Source organism: Coptis chinensis, chromosome 8 (assembly GCF_015680905.1).
Source record: "Coptis chinensis isolate HL-2020 chromosome 8, ASM1568090v1, whole genome shotgun sequence".
Classification (NCBI taxonomy): domain Eukaryota; kingdom Viridiplantae; phylum Streptophyta; class Magnoliopsida; order Ranunculales; family Ranunculaceae; genus Coptis; species Coptis chinensis.
In genome coordinates, this window is record NC_141463.1 from 32456103 (window position 1) to 32478120 (window position 22018).

Below are 22018 nucleotides of genomic sequence, written 5' to 3' on the forward strand. Positions count from 1 at the left end.
CTGACAGAAGTTTCGTTGAGAAAGATCGGCTCAATGTCTTATAAAAAATAACGAAATTGTCGGAAAGTTTCAATTCGCTCGAAAAGATTTGCTCAGAAAAAGCGGCTCAATTCCTTTAAAAAAAAATAATGAAACTGTTGGAAAGGTTTAATTCGCTCGGAAGATTCGTTCAGAAAAATCGGCACAATGCCTTAGAAAAAATAATTAAGTTGTCAAAAAATTTCAATTGGAAAATTTCTCGTAGAAAGATCGGCAGAATGCCTTAAAAAAAAATAACGAATCTGTCAAAAAATTTCTCTCGGAAAGTTTCTCGTAGAAAGATCGGCACAATGCCTTAGAAAAAATAATGAAACTGACGAAAATTGTCGATCGGAAAATTTCTCATAGAAAGATCGGCACAATGCCTTGGAAAAAATAATGAAGTTGACAAAAAATTTTGCTCGGAAAATTTCTCGTAGAAATATCGGCAGAATGCCATAGAAAAAATAATGACGCTAACGAAAATTTTCGCTCGGAAAATTTTTCGGAGAAAGATTGGCACAATGCCTTAGAAAAATAATGACCGGTTTTAAAATTTTTCGCCGAAATTTTTTCAGAGAAAAGATCGGCACAATGCCTTAGAAAAAATAATGAAACTGACGAAAATTTTCGCTCGGAAATTTTTTCGTAGAATGATCGACACAATGCCTTAGAAAAAATAATGAAGCTGATGAAAATTTTCGCTTGGAAATTTTTTCGTAAAAAGATCAGCACAATGCCTTGGAAAAAATAATGAAGTTGACGAAAATTTTCGCTCGGAAAATTTCTCGTAGAAAGATCGGCACAATGCCTTAAAAAAAAATGAAGCTGACGAAATTTTTCGCTCGGAAATTTTTTCGTAGAAAGATTGGCACAATGCCTTAGAAAAAAGAATGACTGTGGAAAATAGTTAACCGAAAGCGTTAAGCGAAGGGAATGCAGATTTCGAAGAAGAAAATGAAGATTTAATCGAACAACTGTAAGACAATTGACAGATACAATTGATTAGGTAATTGTGTGAATGTAATAACATAGAGCTAAAACTTCTTTTGATGAAAAATAAAAATAAAGATAGGTTTGCTATTGAATATTGTCGTTGTGTCAGATAACATACCAGCGGAAAACTGACAATGTTGTAGATTTATGTAATTGAAATGAAATAGAACGAGACGCCCCCATGTAGAGAAAAACGCCCCCTAATGCGTACTTAACTTTGCAAAATTAGGTTAAGCGAGTATAAAAGCGTTCAAACTTAGGCTGACGAAGCTAAATGTGGTAACCTCGTCAGATTTTGTCGGAACGATAGTAATGGACTAAGCGAGCGTAAAAGCGTTCAAACTTAGACTGACGAAGTTAAATGCGATAACTTCATCAGATTTTGTCGTAGCGATAGTAACGACCTAAGCGAGCGTAAAAGGGTTCAAACTTAGACTGGCAAAGTTAAACGTAATAACTTCTTCAGATTTTGTCGTAGCGATAGTAATGACTAAGCGAGCGTAAAAAGCGTTCAAATTTAGACTGACAAAGCTAAATATGGTAACTTCGTCAGATTTTTTCGTAATGATAGTAATGAACTAAGCGAGCGTAAAAGTGTTCAAACTTAAACTGATGAAGCTAAATATGGTAACTTCGTCAGATTTTTTCATAATGAAAGTAACGAACTAAGCGAGCGTAAAAACGTTCAAACTTAGACTGACGAAAAGATGACTGCAAAAGTGATGTGTCTTGACCCTTCGCTTCTAACGATGGCAGAGAGATAAGCTAATGAATCTGCATGACGTATGTCATTTCGGGGTCTTTGAGTGATAGAGATGCTATCAAATTGTCGAGCAAGACTATGTATCAAACTAAGATAAGCCGCCATATGCTCATCTCTTGTTTCAAAAGACCCACCAAACTGATTGGCAACAAGGCAAGAATCCGTGTATAACTAGAGCTTTCGCGCCCCCAATGTCAAAGTTGTTCTCAAGGCACAAATGGCAGCCTCATACTCGGCTTCGTTATTTGAAGCGGCGAAGCCAAGTCGCACAGATTTCCTAATCTTTTTTCCGCCGGGTTTAACAAAAACGCATCCAATTCCAAACCCAGATTTACTATGGGAGTCATCTGAGTAAACAATCCATAGGTCAATGGGATTAGGAATTGTGTATGTTGGTCTTCGTCGCCTCCAGTTATTGGCTACAGAATGTCTTCCATAGATTCTTTCTGGCGCAAGACATCGTCAATAGGAGAATCATCAATTGGAAAATCAGCTATCAAAGAAGCCAGAGCATGTCCTTTTTCAGTAGTACGAATTTCAAAGACAATGCTATATGCACTAAGATAACTTTCCCATTCGGCTAATCTACTTGATTCCTGTGCATTACGAAAGATCTTGCGTAAGGGATTTTCAGTATAAATTCTGACCAACCTCCCCTGGAAGTATGGTTTCAATCGGCGAGCGACATGAACCAATGCAAGTGCAATTCTTTCTATCTTTGAATAACGAGACTCAGCTCTGGTTAACGTCTTACTGATAAAAAAGACTGGTTTACCATCATCCATGAAAAGAACATCAATAACAGCTTGAGTTGTAGCTGCTAGGTATATGTCAATAGGTTGACCCGTTGGAGGACTTGTCAATATATGAGGACTGGCCAAGTATTTCTTCAGTTGTTGCAATGCCATCTCATAATCAACGTTCCAAGTTGCCGCCCCCTTTAAAGTCTGTAAGAAGGGATGACAACGATCGGAATATTTAGAAATAAATCTGTGAAGAGCGGCAAGCCGACCAGTAAGCCGTTGAATTTCCTTCATATTTTTTGGTGATGTGATAAGAAATTAGTCAGTCTAATTAAATAGACTAATCTAACCCTATTTAAACCGCAAAGTTTACGTACTATCGTTGAAAATAGTTCGCGACAAGCGGTCGATCCCACGAGGGGATTGCTACTTCGGACAAACGAGTACTAAAATATTACCTAACCTAATTCGACAATGTTGTTTTATAGAAGTTTGAATTACTATTAACTAAAATTAACTAATTACTATGAAAGCAATAAATTGAATGGATTAACTATTAACGAAGAAAACACTAAGGCATTCGAATCCACCCTAGACCGTTGTAGATTATCTTAGTTTAATTAATTTTAAAGTTCTCTTTTTAATACGAGTAGCATGAGGGAAAGGTAACCCTTGCTTGCTCGAAGATGTGAGCGTGTAATTCTTAAATAATTCTAACAAATCGTATTAATTGAATTTCAGCAAACAGATATAAACCCCTAGCAAAAATTATCTTTTTACAGTACAACTTCTCACAGGTTTAAATAAACTTTAGAACCGATGCTTTGATATCAACAGAAACTTAATCCAACAATTGACTAGTCTAGACATGGATTAAATATGCAGGATATAATCAATGATAGAATTTCTACAGAAATCAGAGAATTCAATTAATTATTTACTGTAAAACTTAAGTCAGAGAACAATAACCCAATTAAACTTAGAAAACCTACGCAAGTTTATGGCTTCATCTAAGCCCTAGCTTGGAATTTAGCTAGACATGATAATCAAACTGAAAATAAAGTAAAAGTTAGGAGAACTCATGTTGACAGTGAAATCTCCTTGGCTTTCCTTTGGCTCGTTCTCGATTTCCGCGTCTCCAATTCTAAGCTCTCGGTGTTGTTATGTTCTCGCCTACGTGTTCGGAGCCCCCTACTGTTTCTTTCCTCTTTATATAATGGATTGGTTAGGGCAGTGTTTGATTTCGAATAGGATTCGAAGTCGGTGGCGAGAGATTCAGGTTTGGATCAGTTTTAGTCGAAGTCGGTCTTTGTTTCTGTTCGTGAAAGGGAAGGTGGAAGCTGATAAGGTAGTCCGGTTGTATAGGATTTAGGTTGTGGCGTGCGTGTTCAATTTGGTCGGGCCGAAATTTGAGGGATCGGTTTTCTCTGTTCGATGCGAATTTGATTTTTAGAAGGAAACTAGAGTTTCTGTTCGTGAGAATGGGAGAGAAACATAAGGTCTGATTCGGTGCTCTTGGGTGGACATGAACCGGTATGGCCATTAGTTGTTAACTGGTTCGGTCCAACCTTTTAACTCTCGGTTCTGGGCTTTGGTCACTTGGGCTTAGTCAAGCGCTAGGAAATAGAGGCCCTCTTTATAGCACAATCAATCAACTTCCAGCACTTTTCAACCTGTTCACGCATTCATACCATTTCTGCAAAATCCAAGGAAACACGATAATCAATAGGAGATTATATAAAATAACTGGACTAACTCATATAAATTGGGTGTGAATATGTAATAATTCTGCACTTATCAAATACCCCCAAACTTACATTTTGCTAGTCCTCGAGCAAAACTAAATCTAGACTAATAACAAAAACAAAAATCCTAACTCACTTTCGTAGGAATCACGATTACACTTAGCATGTGTAACAAGCCTTTAAACCTCTAGGTTACCCCTAGTGGACGAGTTTAGTCTCGTGAGGGTTTTCAGAAACGGTACCCACAAACATTAACATAGCATAACCAATGGTGAAATAATTTTCTCAGAGATAAAATCTTTTTCGCCCACTACTAAACAAGTTCAAAAATCAGCAATTGTCACAGTTTACATCATCATCACCAAGATTCATCACTACTTCCAAAGATAGAAATCATTTACTACTACTCCAAACCAAAGCGTGTGTGTGTGTGTGTGTGTGTTTAGCCAAACTAATACAAGCTCATATCCAAGTAACGGAATTCCTAACTTACTATCCAAAGAATACATCAACCTCAATCCTCACCATTCATACACTCACAAGAAAGTCTCTCTTTTAGATAAGTTTTCAATTTTTACCTCTATATGCAGGGTAATGAGTAAAATAATAGAACATCCCACATATTTAGCCAGAAAGACGGACTTATGAAATTTCAAAAACAAATTAGTCTCATGGAAAGAACATCAATCACATGTGAAGTGTCGGGTCCTTCACTTTAGCATCCTCTCACCTATTCTACACTTCATATCATACTTTTGTGATAAGTCTGGGTATTAAGACGGGGCTTAGGATAGGTTAACAAGAAAATGGTAAAAAGGAATAAAAAATTTCTGAGAATAAACTAAAGACCATCTTGTACTTGACCTTCATGGAAAATTTCTTCACTTTGTAGACCACATTACTTTACTTTCTCACTACTTCTTCTCAATGATTTCTCTTTCTCTTTCTTTTTCTTTTCTTTTTCTTTTCTCTCTCTATATATTTTTCTTTCTTTTCTATTGAATCACTTTGAGCAAAAGAAATGATTTTCTTCATTTGATTTTGGTAAATTTTCCTTCTAAATCTTCTTTCTTCTAGCTTTCTCTTTAGTCTTTTAGAAATTCTCAGAAATATGGGTAAGGCCAATAATATGGGTTTACACTCCTTATCTGGAGTTGGGTTAAGTATAGTTGGTTTGAGAAGAAAAAGGCTTAATATATAAGGCTCAAAAGGGGTTAACATGATGATCCTACTAGGTGGGATAAATAAAGGCTAATTGGTTCACTACTTGACTTATCAGTATGATATTCCGCTTCGAATAGACTACAAGACCTAATGGCTATCTCCCCAGTTGATATCACTTCGTGATCGACCAAAATAAGAAAAAATGAGACCATACAACGAATTTAAGCACAGAAAAATGATTGAGTCAACTTGGACTCAGAATTTACGTAAAAACTCTCCAAGAAATTCAAAGGCTCAAGTCTCACGGGTTAAGTCTCCATATTCCTCTTCTAGTTCACTAGGAGATTAAATTACTCTTCAATTTGACATGTATCAGGTGGCTAATAGTGCATATTCCACTTTGGCTTAGACTTCATCAACAAAATCTATTTCTAGAGGTAGAAAATAGTCTAAAAGCAACAATAACTTCAAAAGTGACTCTTAACTTCATAGATTCCTTGAAAATCAGTGGCTTTAGAAATCATTTTTTTTTTTTTTTTTTTTTTTAAGTTTCTCATCATAGGAAATCACCATTAATCATACCATGTTGGACATATTTATTTTTCGCTAAACAAACATTTTGTTCCCACCCCCAAACTTCTTATAGACATTGTCCTCAATGTTAACATAGATGCGTAATTTAAAAGATGACAACATGGACAAGTAAAATTATATAAGGAAAGTGGTTACCAAGAGCTTCCAAAAACGAAAAATAATATCTTTGAGTCACCTGTAGAAATTAGTACCTCACAAAAGATATAACAATGATAATATAAAAGAGGACCAAGTTACTACAATGACTAAAATGTGTCACGTGTCTCATCCCATAGAGTTACACATCTCCAAAAAGGCGGAGAAAAGGTGCTAGAGTGGAATGCATGATACACGTGCACAAAAGACTCAACAAAAATAAAAACATGGGTTGCCTCCCATAAGTGCTACATTAACGTCTCTAGCGCATTTAATGCTTCAAGACACCCAATTCTTAGATTAGCATTTTGTCTACCAACTAGACACAAAATGAACGCCCCAAAATTGAAAATTTTTCGACAGAGTCTCCTTTGTATTTTCGACATTTCATAAATATAAAACCTGTCACAACCTGAAAATAACAATAATATGTTTCTCATTGGTTGACCCAAATGGAGACTAGGGGCTAGAATGAAATATTTGGGAACAATGCGAAGCGACTCTTACAAAAGAAAAACAAAACCTAAAAACAATGAAAAACAAAACCTAAACTACTAAAATACAACAAGCATACTCATTTAGTCATGATAAACAGGATCAATAAGATCCACCTCTTCCACATCCTTATTAGCAAAACCATCAAGATATGGTTTCAAGCGTTCACCATTAACCTTAAACACACGACCATCCATAGGATCCTCTATCCCAACAGCACCATGAGGAAAAACAGTTTTAACAATGAAAGGACCAGTCCACCTAGAACGTAACTTACCAGGAAAAAGACGCAAACGAGAATTATATAGCAAAACTTTTTGATTAGATTCAAAAGACTTGCGAAGAATAGATTTATCATGAAAAATCTTAGTCCGCTCCTTGTAAATCTTGGCATTCTCATATGCCTCATTCCTTAACTCAGCTAACTCATTTAATTGAAGCTTACGTTGAAACACGCTTTCTACGATGTCAAAGTTAAAAGTTTTAATGGCCCAAAAAGAACGATGTTCTAATTCCACAGGCAAATGACATGCCTTCCCAAACACAAGCCTATAAGGAGACATACCAATGGGAGTCTTATAAGCAGTCCTATAAGCCCAAAGGGAATCATTAAGACGTTGAGACCAATCCTTACGGTCAGGTCGTACCGTCTTTTCTAAAATCCGTTTAATTTCCCTATTAGATACTTCAACTGGGCCACTAGTTTGGGGATGGTATGGGGTAGCAAGTTTATGAGTAATAGAGTACTTTTTCATTAAGGACTCAAATGCACGATGTGTAAAATGAGTGCCATTATCACTTATAATTGCTCGAGGAGTACCAAAACGAGAAAATATATTATATTTCAAAAACTTAACTACAACCTTGTGATCATTCGTTTTACATGGCACTGCCTCAACCCACTTAGAAACATAATCTACTGCGACGAGGATATAAAGATAACCAAAGGAAGGAGGAAACGGACCCATGAAGTCTATACCCCACACATCAAAAAGCTCAACAACCAAAATAGGGGAAAGAGGCATCATGTTCCTATGGGAAATATTACCCGTACGCTGGCATCGATCACATCCTAAACAAAACTCATGTGCATCTCTAAAGAGAGTAGGCCAATAAAAACCACACTGCAAAACCTTAGCAGCCGTCTTCTTAGGACCAAAGTGACCACCACATGCATGGTCATGACAAAAGGAGAGAATACTACGAAACTCACTCTCAGGAACACATCTCCTAATAATCTGATCAGGGCATGACTTAAACAAGTATGGGTCATCCCAGAAAAAATACTTAACCTCAGCAAGAAACTTAGATTTATCTTGTTTTCTCCAATGAGAAGGAAACTGACCTATAACAAGATAATTAACAATATCTGCATACCAAGGCAACTGGGAGACACCAAAAAGTTGCTCATCAGGGAAGGACTTATTCAAAGGCAAAAGACTAGTAGAAGACTCTACTATAAGCCTAGACAAGTGGTCAGCGACCACGTTCTTTGTACCCTTTTTATCCCTAATCTCAATGTCAAACTCTTGTAATAAGAGGACCTAGCGAATAAGACACGCTTTAGCATCCTTTTTAGAAAGAAGATACTTCAAAGCCGAATGATCAGTAAACACGACAACTTTAGACCCTATGAGATAAGACCTAAACTTGTCTAAAGCAAACACAACAGCTAACAACTCCTTCTCGGTTGTAGTGTAATTCATTTGGGCATCATTAAGAGTTCGACTTGCATAATAAATTACATGGGGCAATTTATCAAACCGTTGACCTAAAACAGCCCCAATAGCATAGTCCGACGCATCACACATTAACTCAAAAGGCACACTCCAATTAGGTGGTTGTATGATAGGAGCGGTAGTCAATAAATGTTTAAGCTTCTCAAAAGCTTTCAAACAATCATCATCAAAGACAAAATCGACGTCCTTACCAAGTAAATTGCATAAGGGACGAGAAATCTTGCTAAAGTCCTTAATGAATCGCCTATAAAATCTAGCATGACCTAAAAAAGACCTAATATCTCTCACAGTCTTAGGTGGTGGAAGACTAGAAATGACATCAATCTTAGCCTTATCGACCTCAATTCCTTTAGTAGAAACAATATGACCAAGAACAATACCCTGTTGAACCATAAAATGACACTTCTCCCAATTCAACACCAGATTCTTCTCCTTGCACCTAATTAACACTAATTCCAAATGGTGCAAACCCTCATCAAAAGAATCACCAAATACAGAGAAGTCATCCATAAACACCTCAAGAAACCTCTCTACCATGTCAGAAAAAATGCTAAGCATGCATCTCTGGAAGGTACCAGGTGCATTACATAACCCAAATGGCATACGACGGTAGGCAAAAGTTCCAAAAGGACAAGTAAATGTAGTCTTTTCTTGATCCTCAGGTGTAATACATATTTGGTAATAACCGGAATAACCATCGAGAAAACAATAATACTTATGACCGGCTAACCGTTCAAGCATTTGGTCAATAAAAGGAAGAGGAAACCTAATGGCTAGATTCAACTTACGATAGTCAATACAAAAATGCCACCCAGTAGTCATACGGGTAGGAACTAACTCGCCATTCGCATTCTTAACTACCGTAATACCAGACTTCTTAGGGACAACCTGAACTGGACTCACCCATTGACTATCGGAGATGGGATAAATGATACCCGCATCTAACAACTTAAGAACCTCGGCTCTCACTACCTCTCTCATGTTAGGATTAAGCCGTCTCTGGAACTCACGGGTTGGTTTAGCATTCTCCTCTAGATAAAGATGATGCATACAATCAGTGGGGCTGATCCCATGAATATCAGCAATAGTCCACCCTAAAGCTGTCTTATGGTCTCTAAGAACCCTAAGCAATTTACTCTCTTGTTCACTATCAAGATTAGAAGCAATAATAACAGGCAAGGTCTCATCAGGCCCCAAAAAGACATACTTAAGAGTATCTGGTAATGGTTTCAACTCAAGCTTAGGAGGACTATCTATGGAAGAAACTGGTTTAGACTCAGAAAGAGAAAGAGGTTCTACCTTGGTTTTCCACTTATTAGTATCTAAGATCGGGGTAGCATCAAGCAAAGCATTAACTTTACAAATATAACTATCCACATCAAAATCACCGCCAAAATGAGCTAAACAAGACTCAAGAGGGTCATCGGAATAACTCTCTAAGAAAGTCTTATGGACCACAGACTCAATAAGATTAACTTCCTAAAAATCATCAGGCTCAGGGGGTTGTTGACCCACATTAAACACGTTAAGCTCGGTAGTCATATTACCAAAAGAAAGCTTCAACACTCCATTACGGCAGTTAATGATAGCATTAGATGTGGCCAAGAATGGACGACCTAAGATAACAGGAATGTGGTGCTTAGGGTCCTGAACAGGCTGTGTATCTAGGACAATAAAATCAACAGGGAAATAAAACTTGTCAACCTGAATCAAAACATCCTCAATAATACCCCGTGGAACTCTCACAGACCTATCCGCCAATTGAAGAGTAATGGTGGTGGGTTTTAACTTACCAAGACCAAGCTGTAAATAAACCGAATAGGGCAACAAATTAACACTAGCCCCTAAATCTAGCAATGCCTTCTCAATCATATGATCACCAATTACACAAGAAATAGTAGGGCATCCAGGATCTCTAAACTTAGGCGTGGTTTGGTTTTGGATAATGGAGCTCACTTGCTCGGTAAGGAAGGCTTTCTTGTGCACATTCAACTTACGTTTAGGTGCACAAATCCTTAAGAAACTTGGCATAAGAAGGAACTTGTTTTATGGCATCAAGTAATGGAATGTTGATTTGAACTTGTTTAAACAGCTCCATCATCTCACTCAAATTAGAACCTTTCTTAGCCTTATCTAACCGTTGGGGAAAAGGAGCTTTTGGTATATAAGAAGGTATAGGACTAGTCTGCATAGGAGTAGGAGGTTCTAAGCTCTCCTTGGAAGTATTACGACTAGTAGTCCCACTTACGTCATTCTCCTCCCCTTCAATCTCTATAGGATCAGATCCGACCTCACCATCCTTAGGTACCTTAACCCTATTATCAACCTGTTTACCACTCCTAAGAATAGTAATAGACTTGGCTTGCTCCTGGTGATTCCCTTGGTTCAAGTTAGAACCTATTTCAAATTGTCCCCTAGGATTAGCTACTGGTTGGCTAGGAAACTTACCCTTGTCCCTCTCATTCAAAGTATTAGCAATTTGACCAATTTGAACTTCCAACTTCCTAAGGGCTTGAGCATTCTCCTGAGTAGCCGTTTGACTGGTTTGCATAAACCGATCAGTCGTTTCCTGAAGTTTCATGGTGGTCTGTGCTAATTGAGCCATAGTTTCCTCTAAAGGTGACAGCGTAGGTGGTTGGGGTGTATACTGTTGCACCGGGTTTATATTACTAACTGGACCACCCTGATGTATACCCTTGGACCAAGATAGGTTGGGGTGGTTACGCCACCCAAGGTTATACGTATTAGAAAACGGATTATTGCCTGGCTTTTGGTATGAATTAAAAGCATTAACTTGCGCAGTAACGCCAGGGCAATTATCAATCACATGATCAAGACTATCACACAACAAACAACCAGGGGTCTCAACATTATTAACTTGAGCTGGAGATTTTGTCTCCTTTTCTACCTCAAGAGCCTCAACTCTTCTAACTAAGGCAGCTATTTTGGCATTCGAGTCAAAATCTTTATCAACATGAAACATAACATTCTTTGTAGTACTACTAGCCACCTTCTTAGGCTCACTACTAGTTTCCCATTGTTGGACCTTTTCAGCAACGTCTTCTAAAAACGACCATGCATCATCCACAGTCTTATCACAGAAATCTCCGGTACTCATGGTCTCAATCATAGCCTTAGAGCTAAAATCAAGACCCTCATAGAGAATCTGTATTAGCCTACCCTTCTCTAGGCCATGGTTAGGACACTGCAAGAGCAGGTCCTTGAACCTCTCCATACACTTCCATAATGACTCTCCATCAGCTTGGCAAAAAGATGATAAATTTTTTCTAAAAGCAGTTGCCTTATGATTAGGGAAAAAATTCTTTAAGAACATAATGCATAATCTTTCCCATGTAGTTATGGAATTAGATGGAAGAGTGTGAAACCAACTCTTCGCTTTCTCCTTAAGGGAAAAAGGGAATAACTTCAGCTTTATAGCCTCATCGCTAAACTGTTGAAGCTTCACAGTCCCACAAATATCTTCAAACTCCCTTACATGAAGATATGGATCTTCCTCATCCGTACCCCTAAACTTAGGAAGTAACCCAAGTAGATTGGGCTTTAACTCGAAATTATTAGCATTGGTCGGTGGAGGAACGATGCAAGATGGTCGAGTTGTCCTAGTAGGATATATGAATTCCTTAATAGACCTAGGTACTTGGGCAACAATGTCATTATTATTGTCAGCCATGTCAGCAAAAATTGGTGTATTGTCGACAAAGGTTATAGGTATCTCTAACTCGGCGAGATTTCTAATCCTTCTATGGAGTGTCCGTTCAATTTCTGAATCAAACAGTGCTAACTCTGGATTATTGGATCGAGTCTCAATCATAAACCACTTCTAAAACCTAAGACTCTAATAAATGATGCAAACGATGCTCACACAACAATATCAAACAAATATTTCAACCCAGATTGAATTTTAAATATTGTTTAATATATTTGCTCCTAAACCCAAATAACACGATTCCCAGTTCTTGTGCAAAAGCACCGTCACTCGATCCACGTGTCAAAAGAGTTTTCCTAGTGAGCTGGCTAAAACCTGTCCTAATGCAAGATGCTAAAAGGCTGGTCAAAGGTGACTTAACCAATCCTAAATGCAAGAAACAATAAAACAAGCAAAACACACAAAACAAACAAAGTCCAAGCCCACAAAGGAAAGAGACGCATTCTCCTCCGTGAGCCTTCGAGGGCTACTTGCGACGCCGGGTGACGACAAGCAAGCAACTTCACAAAGTCCACAACAAATCACAACTATCAACCTCGTAAGAAGAAATCTTTGCTTAACTATCTGCAAAAATAACTAAAATTAAACACGTAAACTACTTAATTAATATAACTACGACTAAACTTAAACTACGAAATCACGATAAATAAGACTTTAAAACCTCGATTGCACCTCTGCAATCCCCGCAGCGCCCCAAAAACTTGATAAGAAATTAGTCAGTCTAATTAAATAGACTAATCTAACCCTAGTTAAACCAAAGTTTACGACTATCGTTGAAAATAGTCGGCAAATGGGTCGATCCCACGAGGGTTTGCTACTTAGGACAAACGAAAGTACTAAAATATTACCTAACCTAATTCGACAATGTTGTTTTATAGAAGTTTGAATTACTATTAACTAAAATTAACTAATTACTATGAAAGCAATAAATTGAATGGATTAACTATTAACGAAGAAAACACTAAGGCATTCGAATCCACCCTAGACCGTTGTAGATTATCTTAGTTTAATTAATTTTAAAGTTCTCTTTTTAATACGAGTAGCATGAGGGAAAGGTAACCCTTGCTTGCTCGAAGATGTGAGCGTGTAATTCTTAAATAATTCTAACAAATCGTATTAATTGAATTTCAGCAAACAGATATAAACCCCTAGCAAAAATTGTCTTTTTACAGTACAACTTCTCACAGGTTTAAATAAACTTTAGAACCGATGCTTTGATATCAACAGAAACTTAATCCAACAATTGACTAGTCTAGACATGGATTAAACATGCAGGATATAATCAATGATAGAATTTCTACAGAAATCAGAGAATTCAATTAATTATTTACTGTAAAACTTAAGTCAGAGAACAATAACCCAATTAAACTTAGAAAACCTATGCAAGTCTATGGCTTCATCTAAGCCCTAGCTTGGAATTTAGCTAGACATGATAATCAAACTGAAAATAAAGTAAAAGTTAGGAGAACTCATGTTGACAGTGAAATCTCCTTGGCTTTCCTTCGTCTCGTTCTCGATTTTTGTGCGTCTCCAATTCTCGCTCTCCGGTGTTATGTTTTGTCTTCTGTGTTCTGGAGCGCCCCCCTCTACTGTTTCTCTCCTCTTTATATAATGGATTGGTTAGGGCAGTGTTTGATTTCGAATGGGATTCGAAGTCGGTGGCGAGAGATTCAGGTTTGGATCAGTTTTAGTCGAAGTCGGTCTTTGTTTCTGTTCGTGAAACGGAAGGTGGAAGCTGATAAGGTAGTCCGGTTGTATAGGATTTAGGTTGTGTGGGCGCGTGTTCAATTTGGTCGGCCGAAATTTGAGGGATTGGTTTCTCTGTTCGTGCGAATTCGATTTTTAGAAGGAAACTAGAGTTTCTGTTAGTGAGAATGGAAGAGAAACATAAGGTCTGATTCGGTGCTCTCGGGTGGACATGAACCGGTATGGCCATTAGTTGTTAACTGGTTCGGTCCAACCTTTTAACTCTCGGTTCTGGGCTTTGGTCACTTGGGCTTAGTCAAGCGCTAGGAAATAGAGGCCCTCTCTATAGCACAATCAATCAACTTCCAGCACTTTTCAACCTGTTCACGCATTCATACCATTTCTGCAAAAACCAAGGAAACATGATAATCAATAGGAGATTATATAAAATAACTGGACTAACTCATATAAATTGGGCGTGAATATGTAATAATTCTGCACTTATCATGATGGCATATCAATAACGGTGCGTATCTGATCAGGATTAGCCTCAATACCTCTACGAGTCATGAGGTATCCCAGAAATTTTCCAAAAGAGAGGCCAAAAGAACATTTAGCGGGATTGAGTCTCATGTTATACTTGTTAAGCCTATCAAAAACAAGTTGAAGATCGGAAAGATGATCACCAGTAAGCTTCAATTTAACGACTATATCATCGATATAAGCCTCTATTATTTTTCCCAGCAAATCGCAAAAAATTATATTGACAAGCTTTTAGTAGGTTGTACTGGCATTTTTCAGACCAAAAGGCATAATAGTGTAGCAGAAAATGCCTTGGTCGATGATGAAGGCGGTGAACTCTTGGTCATCCACATTCAAAGATATCTAGTAGTACCCTGAAGAAGCATCCATGAAAGATAGGCGTTGGAAGCCCGAAGTGGCGTCCACCAGTTCGGAAATTCGTGGCAACAGATACGGATGAATCGGACAAGCTTCATTAAGATTTGTAAAGTCAATACAAATTTTGATTTGTCCTTTCTTTTTCGGCACTGCGGCGACATTAGCAAGCCATTTTGGGTAATTAACTTATCGGATAAAGTTAACCGTAAGTAGCTTATCAATCTCCTCCTCCTTAACTTTGAGCTTCCGATCAGGTGCCATTCTTTTTGGTTTTTGGCGAACTGGCCTGAAACTTGGATCAATGTCAAGTTTATGACAGGCGACAGAAGGGTCTATTCCCGGCATTTCCTCAATTTTCCAAGCGAAGATACGCTTATTTCGTTATAAAAGGGAAACCAACTCTTTTTGTTCTACGCTCGAAAGTTCGGCGGAAATAAAACTGGTTTCTTTTGCTGAATCTCCTACTTGCACTTCCAAAAGTCGATCCACTGTAGGCGGCCCTTTCACATTAGCCTCAATATTATAGATGGAGGGCACGCCGCTTGGTAACTGTAACTTGGGCAGGGCACTTGCAAGGATTATATTACCACGAACTTCCGATTTTTTATAGTCATCCATTGCTTTGTCATGACAGGCATGGGCAGATACCTGGTCACTACGAACCTTGCAAATATGCCCAGAGAATGGGAACTTGACACACTGATGAAATGTGGAGACTACAGCCCCCATGGAATGTATCCAATCTCTGCCCAAAATTACGTTATAGTGGGAGCGACAGTCTATCAATAAGAAATCGAGCTCAACATTTTTGTTCATTAATATGATTGGTAAGGTAATTCTTCCAACCGCTGAAGATGTTGTCCCGTCAAAACCGATGATAGGATTGTTTTCGGCGATGATCATACCCTAATGAAATTGCATCTGAGAATAACATCCACTAAAAATGACGCTGGAAGTGGCCCCTGTGTCGATCATAACCCGTTGAATACGAGAAGCACCTATAAACACAATAATTATGACTGCGTCATAGTGAGGGTGATATACACCAAGGAGATCATCATCAGTGAATCGGAGGGGCTCTTCTTTAGAAGTTTCAGTCTGGATTCCTTTGACAAAATCGACTTTGTTGACACGGTTAAACTCACCAACATAACTAACTTTCAAATGCTTTTGATTCTTACTCTGACTTTTGGAAAGAGACTCAAATTGAGAATGGGAAACATTAATGACATGCTCATAAGTTGCAACAACTGCTTGTTGAGAGTTTTTAGTAAGATATTCGTTTAAAAGTCCTTTCTCCACTAATTTCTGAATCCGACCCCGGAGAGAGCGACAAAGTTCTATCTCATGGCCATAGTCATTATGGAATTTACACCGCAAGGATTTGTCCCTTGTACCTTTGGTATCTTCTGAAAGTGGATAAGGCGGGGAAAGAAGATTCCCACTTTTCAACTTCTCATATATATAGCAAGTACTTGGCATTGGAAGGGTCGCTTTTAGCTCGGGTAGTTTTTTTTCCATCACGATTGAAATTGACTTGCTTCTGATTGTCATTCTTTCCATCGTTATGTTGTTGATCTGACTGTCCTTGCTTCGGCTTAGAATTCTTCCTGTCAGAAAAATCTTTACTCCGAATATCTTTGTCTCTTGCTGCTTTTGCGATAGGTTCTCCTCGATACAGATGTGTTGTTCAGCCCTAACATACAGATCATACTGAGTTTTAGGGACATCTTTAATTAGAGAGTGGTAAAGATCCCTTACAATGAAATTCGAACTTCTGTCTCTTTCATAATATAATGCTTCTTTAAATGCAAAAAGAAGCATCCCATCAGAAACTTCTAGAACATCTGCTGTTGCCTTTCGGAACCTAGTAACAAAAGTACGTAACTTTTCGTCACGTTGTTGCTTGATGTTCAGAAGTGAGTCGACATCCTTTGGCGTCTTGCAATTGTGGCGAAAACGATTAACAAACTGATTTTCTAGTTCATTGAATTGGTGAATTGATCTTGAAGGCAACTCACTAAACCAGTGTAATGCTTCTCCTTTTAGAGTTTATGGAAAGAGCTTACACATGAGCAGATCATCTCCACCCTATAACACCAACTTATTTTTGAACGATAGAACACGCAAGTCAGGATCTTCTTCCGACTCATCATAAAGTTCAAAATCGGGTTGTTTGAAGTCGGGATGGTGGTAAACTTCCTGAATGTCGAGCGAAAACTTATCAAGTACGCCATCATTGACTGTCAAGTTTTTCATTCTTACATCCCTTGATTCTCTATCATTAAGTTTTTTTGCAATCAACTCTTTCAACTATTGTTCTGTTAGAGTTAAAGTATTGGCTCGAACCACTGGACTCCCCCGGTCGTGCCCATGTGGAGAAGGATACCTTCCATTATCTCTTATTGGAGTTAGAGATCTTTGGCGGTACGCACGATTAGCTCTGACCGGTGATTGTTTTTGTCTATCCCTGTAACCAGCCTGTCTAGGCCGGTAGTCGGTATAATTATACCGCTTCTCCATGTTTTGTTGCTCTTGTCTGGGATGCCCGCCTTCCCAGTCATGTCGGACATATCTCGGATGGCGGTCTTCCCTGAAATTGCTTCTCAGAGGTAAATCTTCCCTTTGAGATCGGACATGTCTAGGGTAGTAGTTATCCCTGCCAATCCAATTCTCCCCATAATTATGGGTAATAGGGTCATTACTCTTAGAGTGTACACTGGTTGATTGTGCTTGAGAAATAACACGTTGTTGAGGACGATGAAGTGGATCTTCAAGACGGTCCCATACACTAGAATGGCCTGCATCCCTTTGTGGTCGCCTTGATGTTGTTGAATTTGCAGCATCGTCCACCGGCCTTTGCCTCTTTGCCAGCTTCCTTCTCAAGTTCTTATTTAAATTTTTGACTTGTCGTAATTCACGCTCAACCGTATTAGGGGTGAATTGGCTGTTACTATCACCTTTTCCGTTAGTTGGTGTGAGAGTAATGTCCACGTCCATATCCATGTCAACTGAAGGATCGACATGGACAGACGGCGGACCGCATGGAGGATTATTGACTTGTCGGTTTTCTTGTTGCGAGATTGTTAGGGGTGGTGGCGGCGCTTGCACTGCATTTTGCGGTGGTGGTGGCACTGCTACAGTTGGATGTTGAGAATTGATCCTACCACTAGGAGCAACTTGATTGTTCAACAGTTCTTGCATTGGCCAATTGGAATTTTGAGGGTTGCGATTCCTATTAGCAAGAGGAATATGTTGACTATTTGGTCTGCTTCTTGTGCTTACCATCTTGATTATTTCACGTGATAATGAATTCTAAAATCCTCACAGACGGCGCCAATTATGTTTCAGCAGTAAACTGCTTCAACACAGCGAGAGCAATGGTAAAGAACACACTAAGAAACAGAGGAATTTGATGTTGGGGGAGATGAAACTGAACCAAATAATGGCTGCCTATCTACCCAAGATCTATTCTCTAGGGATCAAGTTTCCACGTAGTTCCTTATGAAAAATAATGTGGTATTTATATAGGTAGAGTAGAGAGTCCTTGTAGCTTAAGTAATCTTGTAGCTTGAGTAATTGTGATAGACTATAACTCTCATCTGGTAATTATCTCTTTGATAATAAATGAATCTGGACATAAATCAATGTACATTAGTGGCAAGCCATGTGGCTAAGGTTCAGCCTTAGACACATGAGTTAATGGGCATGTATATTAATCAATGGTATTGCAAATTGGGCTTTAGCCCTGTCGATTAAATGTATAAAATAGAGACCCCTACTAATTAATAAACATTTGCCACGTAGGTGGGGGTCTAAACAATTTGGTTTTGAAGATAGGTTTGTAATAAATGTAATAAATGGGAGGTGGTTTTACGTGGGAGAAAAAGGGAGAAAGCTTAAATGTGGGCTGATTTGGGGGAGGGAGGAGCTTAGCCACATTTTCATTCACTTTTCATTTTTCTCTCATTTTTGCACTTTCACTTTCATGTTTTCTTTTCCAAGTTCTAGAATTCTTCTCTTGTAACACTAAGAACACTTTAGTTTCTTGAATAAACTCTTCATATTTTAGGTAAATCAACACTGATTACTCTTCTACTTCTCTTGTTCTTAATACATTATAATCTAAATTAGTCTAAACTATCCATGCAATGATCATGAGCTAAAACCTTCCTTTGTGGAGGGTTAATGATGCTCATGTGAGGAACAACTTTTGTTATTGATTTCTAGTTATTTGTTTAGGACAAATAAACTAGACTTTATATCCTACCCCAAAATGGTAGTTGGTGTAGAGTCTAGTTAGAAATTGAGGTGATTTCTTAGAGATAAGTCATTACTTTTGTTGCTCATACTAGCAATATGATATTAGAGATAATAACATATTGTTAGGGATCAAAACTCTAATTTTTATTATGATTTGTCTATGAATTCCAATAAAAATTAGAGATACAATAAACTAGATTCAAAGAATAAAGGTTTTTTATTCACATGAGTGGATTTAACTCTCCACACCTTTCCATCTATCCATTTCTCTTTTTAGCGGTGCATGTTTACGTAATTTGTAACTTAAGATATCTAAAATCAAACTAAGTAGTTTGAATATTACTAAACCATCAACAATCTTTCTCACTAGTTTCCCTTGAACAAACTCTAATTGTAATGCCATCCTAGACTTTAGATTAGAACGAATCCCTACTCTAACTAAAATATCGAAAAACAGTGAGTAAGGAAGTTGAGTAGAACCAAAACGGATAAAGAAAATACAATTCTTTACACCACAAAGTGCTAGCATCAAGCTAGATGAAGAAATATACATGGAACAACCCGAAAGGTTTATTGCTCCTAGACAAGAAAGAAAAGTTTGCAAGCTTGTTAAATCCTTATATGGATTAAAGCAAGCACCTAAGCAATGACATGAGAAATTTGACAATGCAATGTTGTCAAATGATTTCAAAATAAACGAATGTGACAAGTGTGTCTATGTCAAAAGCACTCAAAAAGGATGTGTCATTGCTTGTCTCTATATAGACGATATGCTAATTTTGGGTAGTAATATGGATGTCATAAAATCTACCAAACAAATGTTGTCTAGTAAGTTTGACATGAAAGATTTAGGTGTCGTTGATGTTATCCTAGGAATTAAGATTTCTATGACGGAAGATGGATTTGTTCTATCACAATCTCATTACATTGAGACACTTATTGAAAAGTTCAAGAAATATAACATCACACCAAAAAGATCACCAGCTGACGTAAATCTTCATTTAACCAAAAATACTAGAGATAGCATATCTCAATTAGAGTACTCTCGTATACTTGGCAATTTAATGTAAGTCATGAACTGTACAAGGCCTAACATAGCATACCCTGTGAGCAAGTTAAGTCGATATATGAGTAATCCTGGCATAGATCATTGGATTGCCATACTGAGAGTTTTGGGATACTTAAAGTATACTCAGAATTTTGGTCTGCACTATACAAGATATCCAGCCGTTCCAGATTGGACTGAGATGCAAATTGGATATCTGACACTAAAGACTCAAAGTCCACAAGTGGATATGTCTTTACACTTGGAGGTGTAGCTGTTTCTTGGAAATCCTCAAAACAAACGTGCATAACGAGGTCCACTATGGAATCAAAATTCATAGCATTGGACAAGGCTAGAGAAGAAGCAGAGTGGCTTCAAAATTTTTTAGAGGATATTCCAAACTAGGCTAAACCTGTGCAAGCAATATGTATACACTGTGACAGCCAATCTGCTATTAATATTGGTAGAGCACAGAGTAGCATGTATAACGGAAAGTCTCGACATATATGTCGTAGACATAACACCGTTAAACAATTTCTCTCAAATAGAGTTATCTCAATCGACTATGTAAGATCAAAAGATAACATTGCGGATTCGCTTACAACATGTTTACCAAGAGAGCAAGTGGAAAGATTATCAAGGGGAATGAGCTTAAATCATTTTAGATAATCAACCAAGAGTCCTCATAATAGAAAAACCAACCTAGTTGACTGGAGATCCCAAGATCTAGGTCCAAAGGGACAACTGAATTATGTATGTGACTCAGTAAGCACTAGAGAGTAATACTATACTCTAACCCATTCTTATATAAGATAGTGCATATCTGCCGCGAGACCCAGAATAAGTTAAGCTTTTAATTATTTACTATATCTTTGAAAAGTTATGTTATCCAAGTGGAGTATTGCAGGATACTCTTTATAGAAATTACCTATGTTAGTGTGAAGTGGGGCCACTTCTATGAGAATTTTAAAGGCAAATGTCTTAGAAGCACTATCTGAAACCAAGAAGTGTTCAAGGCCAAAATGAACACAAACGTGAGAACCAACAGTATTCGAGAAAGTACTGCGTGAAGATGATTGTCTAGGTTTATACAAACAGCTGACAGGTCAATGACATTAATTGAAGTATACTGATCATCCAATTAAATCCGATCGTCTTTCACTAAGGCAAGTTCAAGGCTTCCCATGCTACTTGACCTGATGCGATATCTTTTCATTTGTAAAAGAACAGAAATCCATTGTTTATGAGTGTAAAAGCCAAATCTTCATTCATGTGGGGGATTGTTAGAAAAATGGATTTGCACAAATCCATTAAGATATGAATGAGTAATTTGTCTCCCAAGTTACCTCACTTGAGATGAAATGGGTTTCACTTGAAACAATACGTAAAGAAAGAAAAACTTTTTCGAAAAGGTGCACTAGTTCAAAACAGTGCATTATGCCGAAAAAGTACGACCTTTCAAAATAGGCACTGGTTCGAAATAGTGTTTTATGACGAAATGGTGCGTCATTTTGAAACATGTGACGTTTCAAAAAGGTGTCTAACTTTTTCGAAGAGTCACTATGCTGTTTCGAAAAGGAACTTCTCACTTATAAATAGTGGATGAATTTGGAGAAAAAGACACACCAGATCACACATTTCTAATCTTTCTCTTCTCCTTCTATTCTTAGTCAAATACTATGTTGTGTTTGCTGATTCTATAGAATTGAAGTGCTAGCTTTCTATAGAAGGAAATTCGTTCTATCTTAGGAGACAGTTTCCCATCAACCTTCAAGCACCGTGAGGGGGAAAATCTGTCTTAAGGACATAGTAGTTCTACACTAAGCTCGGATTTAACAAAAAAGTACAAGATACTTACAAGACAAAAGATTTGTAATGTTTGGTGATTGGTAAAGAGTAAGTACTATTAAGTTGTATATATCCTAATAGTCTGCTCCTATTTCTTTTGTACCTGTAGAAGAGAGATGGACATTTACTTCCCTGGATGTATGTACAATCTAAACTA

General features: G+C 37.8%; 1 protein-coding gene and 1 long non-coding RNA gene across 2 annotated transcripts; both read right to left on the reverse strand.

Annotated features, from left to right (window-relative positions):
- Nucleotides 1–6586: 6586 nt before the first annotated feature.
- On the reverse strand, nt 6587–12428 carry LOC147481135 (uncharacterized). Its single transcript, XM_086578851.1, is given in 2 exon segments — nt 6587–10394; nt 10396–12428. Coding segments are annotated over 2 exon segments (5487 nt in total). The 5' UTR covers nt 12225–12428; the 3' UTR covers nt 6587–6736.
- A 997-nt stretch (nt 12429–13425) lies between these two features.
- Nucleotides 13426–21920, reverse strand: LOC147481136 (uncharacterized). Its single transcript, XR_015206993.1, has 2 exons — nt 21872–21920; nt 13426–14208 (listed from the first exon to the last, which is right to left on the reverse strand). It is a non-coding gene; the product is annotated as an uncharacterized LOC147481136 (long non-coding RNA).
- Nucleotides 21921–22018: the final 98 nt, after the last annotated feature.